We start from the raw sequence: 21962 nt of genomic DNA, 5'->3' as shown, positions 1-21962 counted from the left end.
AGCGCTCCAGCCTGAGCAGCCCTATTACAGAAAGAAACAAAAGCGTGTTCATCATTTTACAAACAGATACAAGGCTTATTGTTCAGAGGGCAAAGAATCTTTTCAGTAGCAGCCAAAGCAATGAGTATACTGTCAGAGAGGCGGCTACAAAGGCCGGGAATATATCTGAAATACACTCGTCTCTGGGGTACTGACACGTAGAGAGCGGGAGATGTGCCAAAAAGAACCGCAGACAGATGTCAAAACTTCTCTTTTCCCTGCCAGGGAATCCTGTCCATTACTTTATTTGGTGCTCACAATATACACAGGATTAAACGTATACTATTCTCACATCTGTTGAGATATTATCACAGTGTTTACACTGACTGATTTTTTAAGGCTGATGGCCCACAAAGTGAGTTAGTTGCCCATGATAGATCTCTGCTACCGCAGGCAACTAATCGCTCCGAAATAGGAGTTGCCGGTGAAAAGGCCTAAGCATCTCTTCGGCTTCCTCCTGAAAGCAACTTCGTACCATGTTACAAAGCCGTAGCGTTGAGTAGACTTTTCCACCAGCAAGTTCTTTTGTTGCCGGTGGAAAGGCATTTGGAGGGGCTAGTAGCGGGCTTCAATGGCTACCCCATGGCTACACAGCAGCTTATTTATATAAACTATAGTAGTGTTACTGTAGCAAAGGCACAGCTTTTACCAGTGCAGGGCAGCAGTACATTATATTATAATAACTTTAATACACTTCGATACACATATAACTTCGAGTTCTTTGTGTTATTTTTCTTTTAACAGACAAATGCTGCTAATGAATCCATATTTAAAAACTAATTAGAATTATGTTTTGTTTAATTAGGCAGAATGTCATTTTTTGGTTTACTCCCTCTTTATAGGAAGGAAAGCAGTATTATGAATGCTGGGCATATGAAAGGGAGCACAAAACTGCTTAGCCAGTTTCTTAATGTGTGCTTTTCTCTATGGCTGTAATTCAGTCCATCTGGTTAAAGTCTAGCTTTTCTAAACTGAGACTTAAGCTGGCCATACATGGTAAGATCTTCTCCCGATATGCCCTCTTACGGGTGGGCGATATCCAGCTAATTCAGTTGTTTGGCCCTATGGCCAAACGATCGAATTAAAACAGCGGGTATAGGGTATAGGAGCTGTCTGTTTGGGGACACGGTCCCCAATACAATGGAAAAATCAAACTTGTCTATGATCTAGCCCAGTGCTGTCCAACTGGCGGCCCGCGGGCGACCCCCCTCTGTGTGGCCCCCCACCTGTCTGGCTGCTTTGATGGTTTACCTTTGAGTAAGCATTAAATGGTATCAGTACTAAGATTAATTGGCCCCCTGCATGGTTCTCACCTCAGATTCAGGCTGTAATCCCCCTGTATTGTTTAAAAATGTAATCCCCTGTGTTTTTCACACCTTTTAATACCTGCATTGTTCACCCCCTGCAGTGTTCACACCTCAGGCTCAGAGTGTAATCACTCCCATTGTTCACTTCTTCACACCTCAGACATAGTTACTGTAGGCAGAGTATGGCACATACAGCCAGCATAGGGCAGGTAGAGTATGGCACACACAGGCAGCATAGGTCAGGGAGGGTATGGCACACACAGGAAGGGTAGGGCAGGCAGAGTATGGCACACACAGGCAGGGTAGGGCAGGCAGAGTATGGCACACAGAAGCAGCATAGGGAAGGCAGAGTATGGCACACACAGGCAGGGTAGGACAGGCAGAGTATGGCACACACAGACAGCATAGGACAGGCAGAATGCTGCCTTTGTGTGCCATACTCTGCTTGCCCTATGCTGCTTGTGGGAGGTGAACCTGGCAGGGGTTTGTTGTGGGAGTTTGTTAGCAGTTGGAAATAGCCATTAAATGGTCCCTAAGGTGTGTAATTATGTACTGGGGGTTGCTGTGCTATCCACAGGGGAGGAGGAGGCATATGGAATTTAAGGGTATATCTTAATATGACATAATTCTTTCACATATGAATGATGGTTGATATCCACACAGTAAGGGCCAAGCATTTGGGATTTTGCTGTGCTACCACCATTGTGATAAAATAGGTGTGGTTTGAAGTGGGTGTGGTTTCAAAAAGGGGAGTGGTCAAACTGGCTTCCATTAGCGGCCCTCCACCATGTATGCTAGAGAAATTCCGGCCCTCGGCACCGTAGAAGTTGGACAGCACTGATCTAGCCGATTTCAAGCCAGGTGTATGGGCAGATAAACTGCGGAATTGGTCTAAAGGACCGATATCAGCAGCTAAAATTGGCCCATATATGGCCACCTTCAGACTTGGCACATACTCAGAACTGCCTGCCAAAAATTCCTTTTATTGGCTAAATGAATTGTTTGGAATTTCAACAGCTATCTGGTTGCAAGTGTTGAATTTAGCTTAGCAATGAAGTTGTGGGTTGAATGAGAGACTGAAAGATTGGTAGGCAAGGGACTGAAAAGAAAGATAATTAATAAAAAGCAACAACAATCTACATTGTAGATTCACTGGGCACTAGTTGTAGTAATGCTGGTTAACATTCCGGCTGATATTAGGGGGGTTGTTCACTTTTAGTATGTTACAGGATGGCCTATATTAACCAACTTTCAATTGGTCTTAATTTTTCATTTATAGTTTTTGAATGTTTTTGCTTCCCTCTTCAGGCTCTTTCCAGCTTTCAAATGATGCCAGCAGCCAAAAACTATTTCTCTATGAGACTACAATGTTTGATGACTTATCTTTTTATTTATTCCCTACTCTATTCATTATGCTGCATCTTTTTCAAACCATGGCCTGGCTGCTAAGTTCAACTGGACCCAGGAAACCAGAAAGTGACTGAAATTACAAACTAGAAAGCTGCTGAACAAAAAGCTGAATAATGAAAAACACGCAAATAAAAAAATTGAAGACCAATTGCAAATTGTCTCAGAATAGCACTCTCTGCAATATACTAAAAGTTAATTTAAAGGTGAACAATTAAGTGTTTAGGTAAAAACAAATTATTAAACATTAGAAAATGTTTCTGTTTTGTAGACTAGTTGCTGCTGAAGGAGATCTTTATACAGGTATAATAATGTAAATAATGAAGTGGCACAATGTGTTTTGGGGGTTGCTCTAGAGCAGGCAGACTGTTTGATACTACGCTTATCTTGAAATAATTAACCCACATTCTGCAGGATATACTCATATTGCATTCTTTTGTCAGGAATTGTTCTTATTGAACTGCTGTATAGAAATACGATTTCATAAAGAAAGTGGAAAATGCGTTTGAAAATGTAATTTCATGTTGTGAATATGGTATGGAGATGTTTATTTGTTTCCCTGATAGTTTCTTATCAGCATGCAGTGAAAGGCCCAGCCTGGAATATCTGATTAGCAAACAGGCCTGAGACAGATGGCAGGGTGCTTGTGATTTTCTGGATATTCTGTTCCGATTTCTAACACCGTACACCTGGCCCCGGCACGCTGTGAATGGCAAATTAACAGAAATGTGGGCTGTCGGAACAGACTTGCAGACATTGATCAACCAGCTTGAAAAGTTTTATAAAGTCACAAGGATTGATAAAAAGGAGAGAGATTTGTGCGTCACTTATGTCAGGAAATTGTGAGAACCTGGATTTCCAAGGAATACTTTTAATGTTCTGTCAATTGCTATCAAAATACAGATGGAGCTTTCTGTTCTACTTCCTGTCTTCATCCGAGTTCCTAAGATGTGGATCTCATTAATGTTTTTACTACAGACGGGAATCAGACTAAATTAAAAAAAAACTGAGGATTTTTGTTTTCTAAGAGTTTGTTTGTTGCATGTAGATGGCATCTATGACAATGATAATGTTTCTAAATGTATAGGGCAGAAAACCATCAATCTTTTACTTTCTTTATGTAGCACCAGAGTGACTAAAACATGGAGAACTACAGCCTAAATATTAAAATGGCTAGAAATGCTGTATTTTATATTGCAAACATACTGTATCAACACTGAGGTTAGTGTCGGGGACACTGCACATGCTCAGTGTGCTCTGGGCTGGTTTGAAGGAGCTAAGCTTAGGGACCATCTAAAATCATACAAAAAATGGGGTTGATCTGCCATAGAAGCTGATACTATAGGGCTGATTATTACATTCTGATGGAGAATGCACTGGTTTCTGGGACATGTAATTTGAATTAATGATCAATTAGTCTTGTAGTAGTCTTTAGATTATGTACTTTTTACTGAATATGTATATAAACAAATATATATTTGCATATATGCAAATAAATAGAATTGCCTGTCTTATGATGGGCTGTAGTGTGCATGCTAACCCTATTTTACTTATAAAGATATAGGAAAACTCACACTTTCTATATATTTTACCATTCATCACATGGAAGACTTCTGGAAATGTTCCAAGCAGATGGATGCAGCAAGATGCTTATCCCTGAGCACTTTATAATCCAGCTACTTCCATTTCTTTGTCCCACAGTATGTTACAGTATGTGTCTTGCCTGGATGGTTACCTTTTCTAATTGAATTATTTACATTGGCACAAAATAATACAGGTATGGTATCCGTTATCCGGAAACTTTTTATCCAGAAAGCCGCAAATTATAGACTCCCATAGACTCCATTTTAACGGAATAATTCACATTTTAAAAAATGATTTCCTTTTTCTTTGTAATAATAAAACAGAACCTTGTACTTCCCATCCCATTTAAGATATAATTAATCCTTATTGGAGACAAAACAATCCTATTGGCTCTATGAAATGTTTAGATTATATTTAGCAGACTTAAAGTATGGAGACCTTTGGATCCCTTACTGAAAGATCCCTTATCCGGAAAACCCCATGTCCCATACCTGTAATATTGTCATTTGAATTTGTTAATTCTATAATGTATATAACAAACAAAACTGCGCAGATATTACCAGTTTGCTTGTAAATGGGACAGTACAAAATATAGTAAACAATTCCATGTATTTAATAGGATTTGTTGTGTTGTTGTTTCTTAGAACTCCGGATGATCTTTCCAGACAAATCATTGCAGTGCAACAGAGAGAGCTGAAGCTGAAAGAGGAGAACATGACAATTCAGAACAGGTAAATCCTTCATATCATCATATCAAACAATCTCTGTAGGTTTTAACAAAGGCTAGGTTAGTGTCATGCAACATTCTTTTGTCACCTGGTGTATCTGTCTCATATATTGCAGCCCTATTGGTTGTTAAATATTTGATGAGGGATGCTTAGAAGAGGGTATCTTTCTAATCTCTATCATGTTCAAAGTGGTGCTCATAAAACAACCATATGAAAAAACAAACAGGATTATAGATCAGGGTTATAGATGGCACCTCTTACTGCATTGGGATCACTAGAGCTATACAATCAAATCAGTTCACAGGTGCAATTTCGGCTTTTTTTTTTCCTATATGCTTTGGTAGACTGAATTCTAGTCTCTCGGTAGTATACATGCCTGTAAATTTTGGAAAATAAGCCTGTTTATTGCACTTGTACTGATTGGATTTCAGTAGTTCTTTGTCAGCATGTTATGGGCTCGGTAAACTTTTAGAGAAGAGGCTGAGAAACACTCAACTTGGATGATTCTCACCCTACTTTTTTAATTTACATTTTTTCCCAGTGGCATATAATTTTTTTCTTTTCACTTATTACATGAAATAATATGAGAATTAGATATTAATATTCATTTTTATGAAAAAATAGATATGTTCCTTTTACAGCAAAATAATTATGCTGCTAGGAAATCCTAAATTCTATATTAACCAGAATTGCTAGAAATGTTACACTTTAATTGGTGGGACAAAAATATTAAAAAGCCCACAAATTGCTCCAGGGTGCTATGCTCAGTGTCTGTTCATAAAGGAAGAATACAAATTATGCTGAGGTTGGAAGAGTATATTATTGCTTTTATGAACACTTCATTTACAAGTTATTTGGAATCTGCGTTTTTCATTTGTACACTGTAACATGAGCATTCTAGTCTAATGTGTTTTATAGTGAAAGGTAAAACTCTCTTAAAATTAACCTTTGGTTAAATATGTGAGATTGAATATTAATGATAGGGAAAAAAGTGAGAGAAATAAAAGGAAAGAGAATGAGAGAAAGGATAAAGGTGAAGGAAGGGGGAAGAGTGGGGAAAAAATAGAAAAAAAGATGTTGTATAACTATAGCTATTTCAAAAGAATACTTAAGATTGTAAGCTCTGTCAGACAAGGACTTCTGCCTGTATCATTTAATCTTTATTACTGTATATATATATATATATATATATATATATATATATATATATATATATATATATATATATATATATTATAACGGATACCATACCTGTAATAAAGTGTTCTGAGTTGGCATTTGTTCTTCGATGTGTCAATCAGCTTAGTGTTTGCTTTGGAACCAGGGTTATACCGGGCCGCTAGAACACTAGAAAAAACCTGAGGCCCACACCGACCCAGGCCCGATCCCTGCCAGGAACTTAGACCCTCCACCCTTGCTGTGTCGCAATGTTTAATGTGCGATCCAGCACACATCACACCAGACAGGGGGTGGGGGTTCAGGGAGGTGCGCCTGCTAGCTGACAATCGCAAGACTGGGGTGGGGGCCACCGAGGGAGGTGTCAATGCCAGTGGGCCCCGGCACCCCAGTCAGATCCTGTTTGGAACAATCAAATAATGAGATATTGCCTTTTAGATTGTAAACTCCTTTATCAGTCAGTATTGTGTGTAATCGGTATGTTTGGCTTTCTGCTGTACCTTCAAACTGCTTTACCCAATGTGCCTATGACCAGCTCCAGCACTGTGCAATACTAATGCCACTGGTAGTGCAGTGAGGTAAACATGATTAGAAATAAAGTCTTAAAATTGCTTGTACTATCAGAACTTTTGATTTAGCTTGCATAAATGTACTTAATTATGTGCATTAAAATATGTCTCAGAAGCACCCAGATTTGTTCAATGATGCAACAAAGTTCAAGCTGTTTCCCGGGCCCACTGACCATGATGACTAAATGAATTAAGTCTGATGGAAAATTATCTAAGTTGTTCGTCTTTTTTATATTCGTTAATGCGTCCGGCAATTAGTTATTTTATTTTGGATAGTATTGGGAGCTTAAACCCTTGCTGTTGGGCAAAGTGGCACTTAGCCAGTTAAATGGTTGCCGTTGGGTAGAATGTAACAGTCGGTTAAACACTTTAAATATTTTATTTTAATTTTTGACATTTCCACTTGCTTTGAGCCCTTGAAAACAGTAGAAACAGGATTTGGCAATGCCAAAAGGTATTGCAAAGTGCACTTTAGTGCTTCAAATGAATGATGTTGTACATACTTGAGTCATCTTAAATGCTCGAGAAAAAAAAAATTGTGATGAGTATTTGATTTTTTTTTTTTTTTAAATGTCAAGTGTGCTTTTTCCTTCATGTAAATCTGTGGCCTTGTTATTGCTTTCATATTTTGCAGTTCATGTAAGGAGAAAGAAAGCATTAAATGGCTATAGCTTATACTGTAATGTGGATATTTAATAAAAGTTAACCTTATTTCATATATAATCTATTTTTTTCTTCTGCAAGCTCCCATGCCTATGCATGCAGTTAAGAATTTTCTGGTTTCTAAATGAGTATAAGACCAACTCCTGCCATATTGTATTATGTTGTAATTTGTGGCACTAACTTGTATGTATTCATGTATATCTATTTATAAAGCACTACAAGAATGCGCAGTACTGAACAATGTACAACTTGTGCTTGTTAGAACCAAGTGTTCTTCTTTGTTCATATTAATTCCACCATTTATATGACTATATACTTGGACGGGTATGCAAAGGGCACCATAATCCCAATCTTCAAACCATTCCTCACTTGATCTCTTTATCCGCCGTTGTCCCTTTTCTTTATATACTATAACATATCCAACAATATCACTACCCGCCCACCCCTCACGTCCCAACTCCCGACCCGTCCGTCCCTCACGTGTCCCTTCTTTTCCTGTTAACTCTCAGGTAGCAGAACAGTGGGGAAAGGGGTTTGCCAAAGCTATAGAGGAAGCAGATCCAGTCTGGGCCCCCTGGCCCCTCCACGACCACAGCGTCTGCTTACTCTATAGTTATGCCACCAATCTATTTCTCCTCTTTGTTCCCATATAGAAACATTAAATAGGGCATATTGTTAGAAACAAGAGGTCCCACTGTGGCACAAAGGCCCTCTGGGAATTTTCCTGATGTCCTGTTGGGCCAGTCCAACCCAGATAACCAAATAACTTTGGTTATATACAAGACATTTTGCAAGCAACAAAAAACAGCAGTGCAGTTTTGGCTTCTCAAGCTTTGTTGCCATGAATTTCTCTCAGTATTGTTATATTTATGAATGATTCCCACAGGCAGCATTTCTCAAAGAAAGGCAGATCAAACCATTCTAAAATAGCCTGCAGGGTAGGTATGACTGAACTTACATCAGATATGGAAATTGCTAAAAATCCTGTGTACTCAATGAGAAGCTGCTTCCTTGGTCTTTCCTTGGTTCTTAGTCCAATTAGACTAAACCCACAATGCGCAGTGATGCTCCTTTCCTTATTGACATCATGTGTGCAGGGAACTGTAGGATTTGGAGGATGCAGGCTTAGTGCAGTTGGCTACTCTTACATTTTTTTGAGTCTCAGAGTAGTCAAATGGATGAGTAGGAGAACAGGGGGTGCTAGGCTTAGGTAACTTTACCAAACCATATTATTACATTAAAAATCACAAACAGGTTAATATTTTTTTTCATTGATGTATATTGTAAAGTTGCTTGAAATAATATTTACTTTTCAAAAAGTTCCCCTTTATTATTATATTGGGATGTACACAGTAGTCCCAAAAATTCTCATAAATTTCAATATATGAAGAAATCCAGGACTCTCAGGTATATGCTTCTTGATTACAGACTGATACCTGAACAGTTACTTACATAAGCAAACTTACCTGCTAATCTTATCTTTACCTAAAAATCAGAATGATTTATAGGTAAAGTAATACAAAAGAAAAAATTGGACCGTACTGTCTGTGTTCCATTAAAAATACTGTTTAGTTAATTACAAACACATTTATTCTAGGCCAAACCACCACCAAGTTCAACTTCTTATGTCTATAAATAAAACCTTCCAAACTACTAGTTTATCCACACGGAGAAAAAAGAAACCCTTCTGAAGCCTCTCCAATTTGCCTCAGAAGGGGGAAAAATTCCACCAAGATGGCAGTCGGACCAGTCCCTGGACCAACTTGTACTAAGAGCTATTTTCTGTAACCTTGCAATTACTTAATTGCTAAAAAGCCACCCAACCAATTGAAGCTATCTAATGTATCTGTACCACTGATTCAGGTAGAGAATTCCAAAGCTTCACAGCTTTCACTGTAAAAGAACCCTTTCCGAATATAAGGAACCTCCTTTCTTCTAACCAGAATGGATGTTCTTGTGCCTGCTGAAAGGACCTACTGGTAAATATGGCACTATTATATTACCCCCTTATATATTTATACATAATTATATCCCCTGTTAATGTGAACCCCCCACAAACAAAAGCCCCCATCCACTTCCTTCTGTCAGCCCCCCCCCTGCACCCTCCCCTGTAAATATATTCAATAGAATCCCAATTTGTGAATGGGACGTATAAGTGCAGAGTAGCATTGTGGAGTTCTTTTGATTTTCTTCGGATCAGTTTGCAGGCACATGCTTATAGGGATGTGCTGAATCCACTATTTTGGGTTTGGCCGAACCCCGAATCCTACGGCCGAATGTGCAATTTCAGCCAGGAGTTCAAGATTGACCTACCTCCTCAGGATTCTCAAATTAGTGTTTTGTGAATGTTTGGAAAAAAGAGCCAACAATTTGACTTGGAATTTGCTGGAAGTTTGAACATCTATTCTTTATAAGTTTCTCACCAAATGGGAGGCAAAATCCTGTTGCTGTATTCCACTCACTGCTGTAATTGAAGCCTGGAGCTACAAATTAATAGGTGGGATGGCCTAGCACACAGTGTTATATATATGCATAGGAGTGCCATACTGCCATCTTCTGTCTTTTCTTGCAGTTTTGTAAAGGCCCAGTGATATATACATAAATGTTTGATTTCCATTCCCATAAGAGTGACCAAGCCGTAGCATGTGTGATGTCCAGGACACTTAAGCTAAAGATGGTGGTGTGTATTCCCAGGCCAGTGTGTTTTGCGGCAAAGAGGAGCACTGGCCTGGGGTCCAAGGTTAGCGTTTGTATCCACTGAGCGGTAACTAGCATATTGACACCCCCTAGTAAATAAGGTTTCCTTGTCCTTTAAAACAGTTGTTTGTAGCCATATTTGTATTTCTGTTCTCTGCCTCTGAGTCTTGAAACAATGTAGTAGAAATCAGCTCTGCTCTAAGTCAGTTGGCTTCTGTGCATTGCTTTAGGAATTACATTTACTAATCGCATGAAAATAATTTAAAATGGTTAACTGGAAGTAACAAGAATGTTTAATTGATTTACTGTGCAAAAACAGTTTTTGGGTGGAGATCCCCTTTTAAAATAAGCATTTAAATGTTTATTTTTCTAAATCCTTTTTCCCGAGAAAATGATCTGCTTTCCCCTTGATGTTCTTAGAATGAATAATGCTGCAAGCACTTTTATTTTCGCTGGCGTATTACTGCCTGTGAATGTAAGCATATATTTTTCTGTCTGCTTCATTAAAGCAAGTTCAAATATATAAATTTCTGTAATGGTGCAACGCTCTGTATTTATTGCGCTTGGAATTGGAGGTTTAAAGCCTTCGTTTTTGATACATGATGTTTATGGCAGGTGTCTTCACCGATTTAAAAGTCTTATTTGATGTATGCATTTGGGGAGAAGGAAGTCTCTGGACGAAGCAATGCAAACCCCATCAATTCACACGTGGCTGGGCTGCTGTGGGCAAATGTAATATACCTCTAATTAGAAAAAAAGAAAGTTAAAGATGATTATATTCTTTAGTATCTAATGCTAGCTAATGAGCGGGAGTATATATTTCTAGCCACAATTAGATTGCCAAGAATGTGAGTAAAATTCAAAGGCTGTTTACAGATAAACTGGCTCTGAAACATTGAAATATGATTTAATTTTCTCTTTAATCTCTTTGCAGTGTTGTTTTGTTTGGTTCACTTATGTCTACAGTTACTTTAATTTGCAGGCGCACTAGCTTATGTAAAAGTCTCGTGAGGACTCCTAAAGGACAATTTTAGAGAGCAGAGAAGAAGATGCAACTTTGGTATTAATCCTTAGAAATACTCTATTATAGTTGCTTCTTTTGAAAACCTTCTAACATTTGTTTTCATTTTTTCTCCTGACTTTCAGACAGAGGATGATAACAGCTTAATTAGAAGGAAGAACCCATTTGTTAATAGCTATAACGAAGCTGGGTCTTTGTTCTGTTTATCTTGTATAAATGTGTTACTTGCTTTTTTGGTCTTTCCTAAAGCTTGGCAGACCTTGGATGGGCATGGTTCTTCATGCTGTAAAATCCTCCAGGACTTCTGGATCTGACTGAAGGCCATAAGAACCTCATAGATGCCATTAAATCTATTGCCGCAGTGGAACCCTAGAGTACGACCACCTCCAGACCAGGCAGTAGCACCAGGGTTCCCTCAGCACCCTTTGTCAATAGGCACAGCATACTTCCGCTAAAGAACAGGGTGCACATGCCATTTGCATGCCGAACAGCACATACGATGCCAGCGAACACCAGACATGATGCCAGACTGGCTTAGAAAATATTTGATGGAATTTCTCTTGATTTGCCACAAGTGCATGCCCAATTGCATCATTTTTGGTTAATTGGATGCTACAGGAATAGGCACTGCACAATTGTGCCTAGAGTCATCCCGTGTGTGTCCGCAGTGATGCTTGATTTCTAGGAAAATGTTGTATTGTGGGAAAAATATGGCGATTGCTCTCAAAATTTCACTTGGCTCACTGCACTTGCCAACATAAATAAACCCTAGTGTTTTGGCCCCACACCAGCCAACTCAGTCACAAATGCCTGTGAAGGCACCCAATGTCTGGTTATTAAGCCACCCTTAGGTCCACATTATTCTTAGGCTGTCTGAGAATTACACTTCATGTAAACACACTTTTGATTTCAGTGGAAAGAAAGTTGATGTCTGTGAACCAAATGCTTCAATAATGATGTAATATCACTTTACAGCTCTATATATTCTTTTCAATGTGAAAATGCAACTTGCTTCAGGGCTATGGCTAAGGCTGCTTATTTAAAGAACTAGGCATCAGTTTAATTGATTTTCTACTTTTCACAACTATGACTTTCTGTGTTTCCATCTACCCAATGGGGCCTTATCTGTTGTTGCGTTGCTATACTGCTTTGTAGCTATTTCTGTAAACTTTTTAAATGTTATTTTAGCATTACTTCCTACTACACCAACCTTTGCTTGCTAAACCCAAGTTTTCCAAATCTTATAAACCAGACTTTCAAACAAATGCTAACATTTCTCTGCCCATATTCCAAAAGAGAGGGACAGTGTGGTTTAGGATAGACCTATGCAGGAGTAATTATGATGAACAAATGTAGCTTTGTGTATAGGCTGACATATGTTGCTAGTGGTTTGTATGAACTGCGGTAAGATCACAACTTGCAATTACAGTTCATACAATAGATTTCATGTTTAGCAGTAGTTATTGTGGTACTATGGTGGAGGTAGGATATAGATAATGATCTTATGAGTTACGTGTATGAAGGAGGTTGCTTTGTGATCACTTTTATTTCAAGGGACCTTACTGCTCTGTAGTTTACAAGAAATTGGCCACACTTAGGAGCGGCATGTAGGTAATGAAAGAATAAAGTTAATTACCAGTCCTATTTAACCACTGTGATTAGTTCCATCCCATTTTTTATCTGGCTTCTAAATGCTGAATTAATTTTCTTCAAACCCATTTTGTGGTCCTTGGTGTTAATTTGTTACTGCAGCATGGTGCGTGCTTCTGCTTTCTCTGAGATACAAGCCTGACGGCACAGGGAACGGAGGCAGTAGCACTTTTATAATGGACTCTTTTAATGCTTAAATACATTGCTCATATGCTCTGATTCACATTGGCCATTGTTATGTTAAATTATTAAGAATCACTGTCGCTGCCTTTTCTGAGATGCCAAGCTCTGGCTTATCTGAAATATTTGTATGGTAAAGGAAACTTCCATATTTATTGAAGGTTTCACCTTTAACAAGCCTACTGATGAAGGTCATTATAATTTTCAAAATGTTTTTTTTTTAACCCAGGTTACTTTCAATATAAAATAGTTAAGGGCAGCAATTTTCTTTGTGGTCATATCTGTTGCTTGAACTCAATATTCAGCATCTTCAGCACTGGAGAATGCTAGGAGCAGTACTCCAGCAGGGGTGGGTAAACTAATGTAAGAATGCTAGGAACTGAAGTCCAGCAGAGAATGGTAGACTAAAGTGAGCATGCTAGGAGTCCAGCGGGGGTGGGTGGATAAAGTGGCAATGCTATGAGCTGAAATCCAGCAGAGAAGGGTGGATAAAGTGAGAATGCTAATAGCTGAAGTCTAGCAGAGATGGTTGGACTAAAGTGAGAACGCTAGGAGGTGAAGTCCAGCAGAAAAGGGTGGATAAAGTGAGAATGCTAATAGCTGAAGTCTAGCAGAGATGGTTGGACTAAAGTGAGAATGCTAGGAGGTGAAGTCCAGCAGAAAAGGGTGGATAAAGTGAGAATGCTAGAAGCTGAAGTCCAGCAGAGATGGGTGGATAATGTGACAATGCTATGAAATGAAATCCTGCATAAAAGGGTGGATAAAGTGAGAATGCTAGGATCTGAAGTCCAGCAGAAAAGGGTGGATAAAGTAAGAATGCTAGAAGCTGAAGTCCAGCAGAGATGGGTGGACTAAAGCGAGAATGCTAGGAGCTGAAGTCCAGCAGAGATGAGTGGATAAAATGTGATATGTGAATGCTAGGGACAAAAGTCCAACAAATAGGGGTGGATAAAGTGAAGATGCTAGGACCTGAAGTCCAGCAGAGATGGGTTGACTAAAGTGTAGGAAACTTCAGTCTTCAGAAATTGCATGTATGCTGTGCACTATTGGTGGTTTTTTTGCCTTGTTCAGTTTGTATGTTGAAAAGGTGCATTGCCATTTATGTGCACATTGAAAATGTGTCTATTCTTGGTATTACAGTATTAAATAACTAAACCTTTGCAGCAGCTAACATTTCAGAGGTTTATGCTAATGTCCAACTGGTTGCTTTTCCACCAATGCATTTTTTAGTCTTAAAAAGCCTTGCACCAGTGGAGTCTTGAGAGCCCCCCAGCAGAGAAACTTTCAGGCTCCCCACCCAACCATCTCCTCACTCCAAACTACACTAACTATGCACTAGTCAAGAGGAAACACTAAATCGCACTGTCCGGATCAGCTGCCTTTCTATTCCCATGTGGGCACAGCCATATTGAGCAAAGGTTTATACTGCCCCTTTAAGTAATGTAGTTTATATCCAAAGAATAAATGGGATCACAATGTGATGACAGCGGATTAGGCTCGTTGTCTGGGAAGGAAAAAATAATTGTGATGACTCTTTATAATTGGCTGACAAAACAAATTTAAAATGTATGTCTATGATTCTGAGTGGCTTTGATGATCTGAGCTTTACATTGATGGTTCATATAGTAAATGCATATTAAAGCCATTAATTATTAGGCAATTGCCTTTTGCTCTTGGTGCAGTTGATTGATGCAAAGTATATCTCTGCCAGGGTCAGAATGTTATGGAATTTGAGCCCCTCTTCTTCATTCAGTCACTTGCTATAAAATAATGCATTCCATCTAGAAAACAAGGCTTCCCTTGGTACTCACATCATGAACATTGGAAGTTGCTTAGCTATAATGAATCCCCCTGTCACCACCCACCATATATGATGATCCAAGTATTTTTATTTGGACTAAAGTGTGCTATCAGATTTTAGTTATCTGCTATTGATTACCTTTTAAAAATCATTATTGCATGAAATCAATATCATTATATTTTTTATGGTGGTGGTGGTGTTAGGGGGATTTACTTGATATCCTTATGCAAAAGTGCATGGCCTGTTACATGATATACAAGGAACTTTTTTTTAAATTATTCAGTAAGTAGTGTATTGAGTAAAGCAGCAGTTGACCAGTGAGTCTTTATTGTATACTGTATATAAAGAGGAGCTGCCATATTGGTTTTTTTGCCTTGGTCAATGAAAGATAAACAATACTAACTCGGTAAAATGAATCTTCTAGACATATGTTTTGCCACATATTTATGTTTAATGTTAATATGTTGCTGCACAAGTTGGGGTTTCTAGAGGAATTCAGTAAAAAAAGAAAGGTACCTTAATTGCAATAATTATGTTTTGAAACGATTATTTCTGCTTCAAAAGGCATCCAGATGTAACCAGCAAGGGGTAAATGCACAATCCAGTAGTAGGTTTACAGTTTTGGCAAATTTGTAAGAATTTTTTTTTTTTTTTTTTAAAGAAACACCATTCAGAGCTATGAAGGGACAGGGTGATGGGATATATACTGTTCTATATTTTTGAAAGAATGTCATGGCACAATTATATGCCATTATATAAATTATTAGCTATATCTTTATAGCATCGATTTGTTTTCCAGCAGTATACAGAGATTGTTCTAACAGACCTGTTCTCCGTGTCAGCTATATAAATGGCTGAAAGTCTGCCCTTTCAAGGCCTTTGTGCTTGCTGTTCTGTGTTTATATCAGAAGATGGCACTTAGTGTCTTTCTGTTGGGTTTTCCCATATCTGCCTGGTAACCCTTGCAATGAATTGAACCTTGTGCAGCATTTTGCTTATGATTCTAAGAATCTCCCTTAAAATTACTTACCAGAATTTGCAGTTGTAATTTTCTGATGCCTCCCTGTTTCAGCAAATAAGGCAGATGTATTATTAAATCGGGGGTAGGGCAATGGCATACATGTTAATTCAGGGACAGGGGCCCAAACAGCCCCCCACCAGCACAATAAATAGTGACTGTCTATGGCACATTACAGCAGCCCCTCTGGCGTTTGCCAGAATTCACAGATTGCCAGTCTGGGCCTGTGTCAGGCCACAGTATTCCAATTGCCCCTGAATGTTCCAGGGCTTTTTAGGACATCAGAGTGGCACAAATTTTAGTCAGCATGTGTAGCCATGGGAGGCTTATGCTTGCAGGTATGAAACAGTGCACATATAGCAAAGGAGCACAAAAGAACACCCATTTTATTTAATCATATAAGTTTGGTGCAATCTTATTGATTTGACACCACAACATTTTATTTAATTTATCCCCACATAATTGGTGTACAGATCCTTTCTCCGTAGTACTGCTATAACAGTTGGGGGATTTAATAGGGGTCACTGGGTGCATATTTTGTGTGTATTATAGGCTCAGTACGATATGTATGTTTGAATGAACATGCATTTATAATTATTGGATACTCTCCCTGGTACTTGTAATGCTTGTTTCCTGTTAAAGAAGTGTCCAGTGTATGCACAATGAGTTATCTGTAATTGTTTTAATAAAAAGAACCTTTTAATGAGGACCCCTGGTCTGGATATTCCTGTTTTGCAGTCAGTCTAGGCAGTCCCTCGTTATGCACAGAGCACTAGATGTGGCAGGTCAGCAGAAGAGCGTTGGCTTTTTATGACTAAGTGTGCCTGTTTATGCACATAGAGAGATTTGACTTTATAATTGTATTGGAATGGATAAAAGAACTGCCTTTAATGATAACCCAGTGTCAAGGCAATCTTACATCCCATTCAGTTGTGCTGCTGGCAAATTCACAAATGCTCCCTGGCTTTTCCATTGAGCAGAGGGTAGGAGATGTGGCCTGACATGTATGACTCATATGAACTTCTCCGTGCATGAGTCTGGCCTTTATAGTCAGTATCATGGGGGTGGTTATGGCACAATAACAGTCTTTTTAGTTGTTCTCCTCCGCATTCTCATGTCTGTACCATCACAATAACACTGCCTACTTACTCTCCTGCCTTTTAATAAGGCTTATGGCACGTGTAGCATTTTCCGGCACTTAATGGCGGGAAGAGTTGCAGGGTCAAAACCCTGAAAGTTGGTTCTGAGAAAACCGTATGACAATCATTGTGTTTATGGGAGACACAGGCAATTAATTCCTCTCAGTAAGCACACGGACAGCTTTCACTATCAGAGATATAAGAGGAATAAGATGTTTGGTGCTTGTATTTTAAGAACTACAGTATTACACTTTTAGACATACTACTTGGTAGTTAATCAAGTGGTGCTGGAGACAGACCAATATATACAGAGAATATCTTTTGGAACTAACCAGGACCGAAGATCACCCCCCAGAAGTCTCAGCATAAACCAGTTGCTGTACATAGCTCAGAATGGAAACAAAGGGTGAATGTACAACCATAAGGCCAAAATAACCTGTATTGTGGTGCAGTGTAGTGACTTAGATTATACTAAATGTTTTCTCATCACCAAACTATTTGTAACCTACCTTTTACAATGTTTTTATTATCTAATGTCAATATTAATGAAAAGATTAATAAATACATATTAAAAAAAAAAAAAAATACTCAGTATTAATCTAGTTGGTTTAATACTTATGCTGGACAAACACTGGAGGATTGCCGCGGTATCTGAATGAGCGTCCTGTATGAGGATGAGCCAGATATTACTGTTCTTTGGCTAGACACTTGCATAGGTAACACTGGCTGGTTTGGGCCTGTGCACTTTTGGCTTAGCCAGTGGTCCAAAACACCATGAATCAGGTAATTAGTTGGCTCAGCTTGCCTCCAGATCGACATTCTTAATGTGCCTTCTAGATTACTATGTCTGTGCTTACAACCTAGCTATGGTAGGGTGAAATACAGGGTTCCCTTGGCAAAACACAGCCTGTGCAGCCCATTGTCTCTGGTACAAGTGCTCTGTGCTTGGACCCAAGAGGATCAGTTTGGCACCCCTTACGGCTCTAGTACTTTTGCCAGGGTACATGAAGTCCAAAGGATGCTAAGTGCCTTGTCTGACGCACATGGAGCAGTGACATTGGCAAGGCCCACTTGTCACCACTGTGTGTGTGTTTAGTTGGATTGGTTGTTATACGTTAGAATTAGAATTCACAGCAATGACAGGCAGAAAGTAGCATATTGTCCTTCTATTCTTAGCCTGAGGGCAGCGACAGATGCCCCATGTGCCATAAGCCTGTGAGAACTGTTGCTATATGCTAGTCAGAAGCCAGACATAACCAGCTGATAACACATCTTTTTGTATACTCAAAAGAATGAAGCGTAATACTAGTACACATTACTTGGTAGGAAGTGAGCATATTTGGCTCCATTGAGCTTGTGAGTTAATCTAATTTTGGAGTCTGATAATTCACTGTAGTTTCCCCACATTCTCTGAAAGTAAAAATACAACATGAAAATTGAATTACTAGACTTGCTTTCACATTACCTCTTCTCCTTCTTTAATTCTAACTGTAAATCGTCTTTCATAACATTTAAGGCTGTTGTATAGGGCGTATCAGTCGCCAGTCCATTGTTAGTGGCAAATTGGATTTGGAACCGATTATCACATTCCTGGTCTGCTACAAAACTGAGTATAGTGCACTTATAGTTGATTCTCTGATTGCAAAAAGGCTTCAGCTCCAAGTGTTGCTACCTGGCAATGTAGACCCTGAGCATTACATTGTACATTTAGTGGTTCGTGCCTTGTATTCTGATGTATTCCCTAAGCTACTGCCTGTAGTCTCATATGTTGGAAACTAATTAGTCTGTCATGGTTCCTGCGCTGCGGGTCTGCACTGCATTTACCTGATAATATTCAATTCTTGAATTATTTACATACAGTATTGCTAGCTACCTATTTCATCAATCAGCGTTGTTAAACAAACTGACTGCATTTTACCCAGAGAGATGGACCTATTACAAAGATCAGTCTGAATTCATTTAAGCTTACATTTAAAAAAAGTGATAGTGATACCTGATACACATCATTTCACATTCCAAATCTTTAAAAGTTGTCTGTATGATATAGATATATATAGATATATAGTGAATAAAGTACCCCCATTTGTAAAATATAAGGATATTATAAGTCACAGAGGACTTCCTTGACCATATAAAACAGGGGTCGGGAAACTTTTTGGCTGAGAGAGCCATAAACACCATATATTTTAAAATGTAATTCCATGAGAGCCATACAATATGTTTGGCCGCAGATGCTGCGGGGCAAGGTAGGGTGGGTCCCAAGGATGCGGAGGAGGGCGTGGCCTACGCTCGGCAGATAGAAGACGCATTTTAAGGCTTAGGACACATCTTCTATCCGCCAAGCGCAGGGGCAAGGTAGGGTGGGTCTCAAGGATGCCAAATGAGGATGCAATGCAGAGGAGGGCGTGGCCTGCGCTCGGCGGATAGAAGACGTGTTCTAAGGCTTAGAATACGTCTTCTATCCGCCGAGCGCAGGCCACGCCTACCGTTATTTTTTTTATCAAAGATTTGGCAGTGAGCCAGATGCAGCCATCAAAAGAGCCACATCTGGCTCCCAAGCCATAGGTTCCCTACCCCTGATATAAAAGGTCGAGGCCGAAAGGCATGTGCTTTCATACAGGTCATGGATCTCCAAGGTGACTTCTGATATCCTCTTCTTTTTCAAGAGGTGTTACTTTATATATATTACAGGTATAGGACAGGTATATCAAGAATGCTTGGGACCTGGGGGTTTCCGGATAAGGGATCTTTCCATAATTTGGATCTCCATACCTTACGTCTGCTAAAATTCATTTAAATATTAAATAAACCCGATACGCTTGTTTTGCCTCCAATGATTAATTATATCTTAGTTGGGATCAAGTACAAGGTACTGTTTTATAAATAACAGAGAAAAAGGAAATCATTTTTTAAAATTAGAATTATTTGCTTATAATGGAGTCTATGGGAGGTCATCTTTCCGTAATTGGGAACTTTCTGGATAATGGGTTTACGGATAAGGGTTCCCATACCTATAGTGAGTCATGTGACAGAAATCACTAAGCACCGATTATAACTGATGACATCACTAAGCACCATTTATAAGGATATAATTTACAGGATAATTATAGCTCTTGTGTATTGTATATAGATTTTCTATGAGCTAAATATCATTCCAGTTAAATGGCTATTCTATGTCATTGTTTTTTTTTAATGCAGTGGTGCTTATTTAAAAAAAAAAAAAAAAATATTTACTGGGCAATGTCCATAAACCATAGCAACTGATCAGTGACAACACATTTTTAATCACCTGCACAATAAATGCTATTTGATTGATTTCTGTTGTTTTTGCCCAGTGTTGATAAATGAGCCTTACTGACTGTCATGGCTTGAAGAATGGGGATTTATGGGAAACATAAACTGGGTATACGGTTACTAAATCACAGCAGCATAGTACCAGCCAAATTGCTTCCAGTGTTTTAATGATGAAGCCTAATGAACTATATACCACATACATTCATTTTTCATATAAGCTGTATCCCACCCACTTTCTCATACACCACTTAACAAGGGTCAGGGCCATCTCAATAAATTTTAGAGCTTTAGACATACATAAAACTACCCTTTAGCTGTAATGATTACTGCATAACCCCAGACATGCCTATTAGATCACTTCAAAATATAAATTCAAAACAATTGCATTACCCCAGACAAGCCAGTAAGATAACTACTAAAAGTGGATTCAGAGCATTGCAATAAGATTGCTGGAAAGTGGCTGTAACAAAGTGTATTTTGTTCCATCACTGGCATCTCCTCCCCTCTCTATATCCTGTACTGACTCTCACCTTATGGATAGTCACCCATAAACAGAGAAGGGTGCATGCAGGAGAATAATTAAAATCATCCCAGCCCTTCCCTGTAAAGACAGCTCACCACAATAGTTTGTGCAGTCTGCAACAGTTATGGGTACCTGTGGGTGTGGGGCCCAGTTGTTCCAAATTGATTACATATCCCTGTCTGGTATGGTGGGACCCTCAGATACTAGGAGTCTCGGTTCCCTTGCCCTTGAGCTTGCCCTGGCTTGGGCCTTGGGAGGTATGTAAATAAGCATTTCCTATTAGGACATTAAATCTGTATTCACTGTATCATTGTAAAGACTTGTAATGAGAGTTTCAGATTTTGTTTTTAGCTCTTGTAAAACCAGCTGAACTAATTATACTCAAATCAACATGATATTAATTTTAATTTTGTAAAATCAAATGAATGGCTATTCGTGCGAGCAACATATTTGTAAGCTTCAGCTGTATTATATTGTAGTGTGTCTAAGAGAACAGCATAAATTAAACCCGTTCCCGATTACTGCTTGTATTATGGTAATATATCTGACCCTGACCTCACTTACTGTGCATTTTGCAATATGTTTCCATGAAAGAAAATGGCATAAAGTATTGCTGTAGATAGTTTTCTTCTGGTGTGTGACACCAGTATGAATCTGCTGGTACTTCTCCTCTATGGCATTTAAATTGTGTTCTGTCTCTCGTACAGTGACTGCCTGTGTGCACAGTGTCCTGAATAATTCGCTCTGGCACGTATTTAGATGGATTCCAATTTCAGCTTAGCAGAGGCTGTGCAAGCACTGTTATTGGTAAGGGCTCTGGCACACGGGGAGATTAGTCGCCCGCGGCAAAATCCCTAATCTCCCCGAGTTGCCTTCCCCTGCCATCCCATCGGCGAACATGTAAGGCACACGCGGCGGCGCGATTTTGCGCAAATCGCCCCGCCGCGTCTAACATCCCACGGGCGACTTACATTGTCGCCGATGGGATGGCAGGGGAAGGCAACTCGGGGAGATTAGTCGCCCGCGAACAGGGAGTTTTGCCGCGGGCGACTAATCTCCCCGTGTGCCAGAGCCCTAAAGGACCTGTTATCCAAAATGCCCAGGACCTGGGGTTTCCAGATAAGGGGTCTTTCTGTAATTTTGATGTTCATACCTTAAGTCTGCTA

At 39.2% G+C, this 21962-nt stretch overlaps 1 protein-coding gene across 6 annotated transcripts in view; it reads left to right on the top strand.

The window, feature by feature from the left end:
* mad1l1 (mitotic arrest deficient 1 like 1) overlaps positions 1-21962 on the top strand; it is a 494211-nt gene that overhangs the window by 58915 nt on the left and 413334 nt on the right. For 5 of the 6 annotated variants that reach the window (XM_031892604.1, XM_031892605.1, NM_001006926.1 and 2 more), the window contains 1 exon segment: positions 4982-5068. The exons of the other annotated variant lie outside the window; for it this stretch is intronic. In XM_031892604.1, coding sequence (XP_031748464.1) covers positions 4982-5068 — 87 coding nt within the window. 6 annotated transcript variants of the gene reach the window in all.

The sequence above is a fragment of the Xenopus tropicalis genome, chromosome 9 (assembly GCF_000004195.4).
Source record: "Xenopus tropicalis strain Nigerian chromosome 9, UCB_Xtro_10.0, whole genome shotgun sequence".
Taxonomy (NCBI): domain Eukaryota; kingdom Metazoa; phylum Chordata; class Amphibia; order Anura; family Pipidae; genus Xenopus; species Xenopus tropicalis.
Note: the sequence above shows the minus strand (reverse complement) of the source record. Positions and strands in the feature narration are given on the sequence as shown.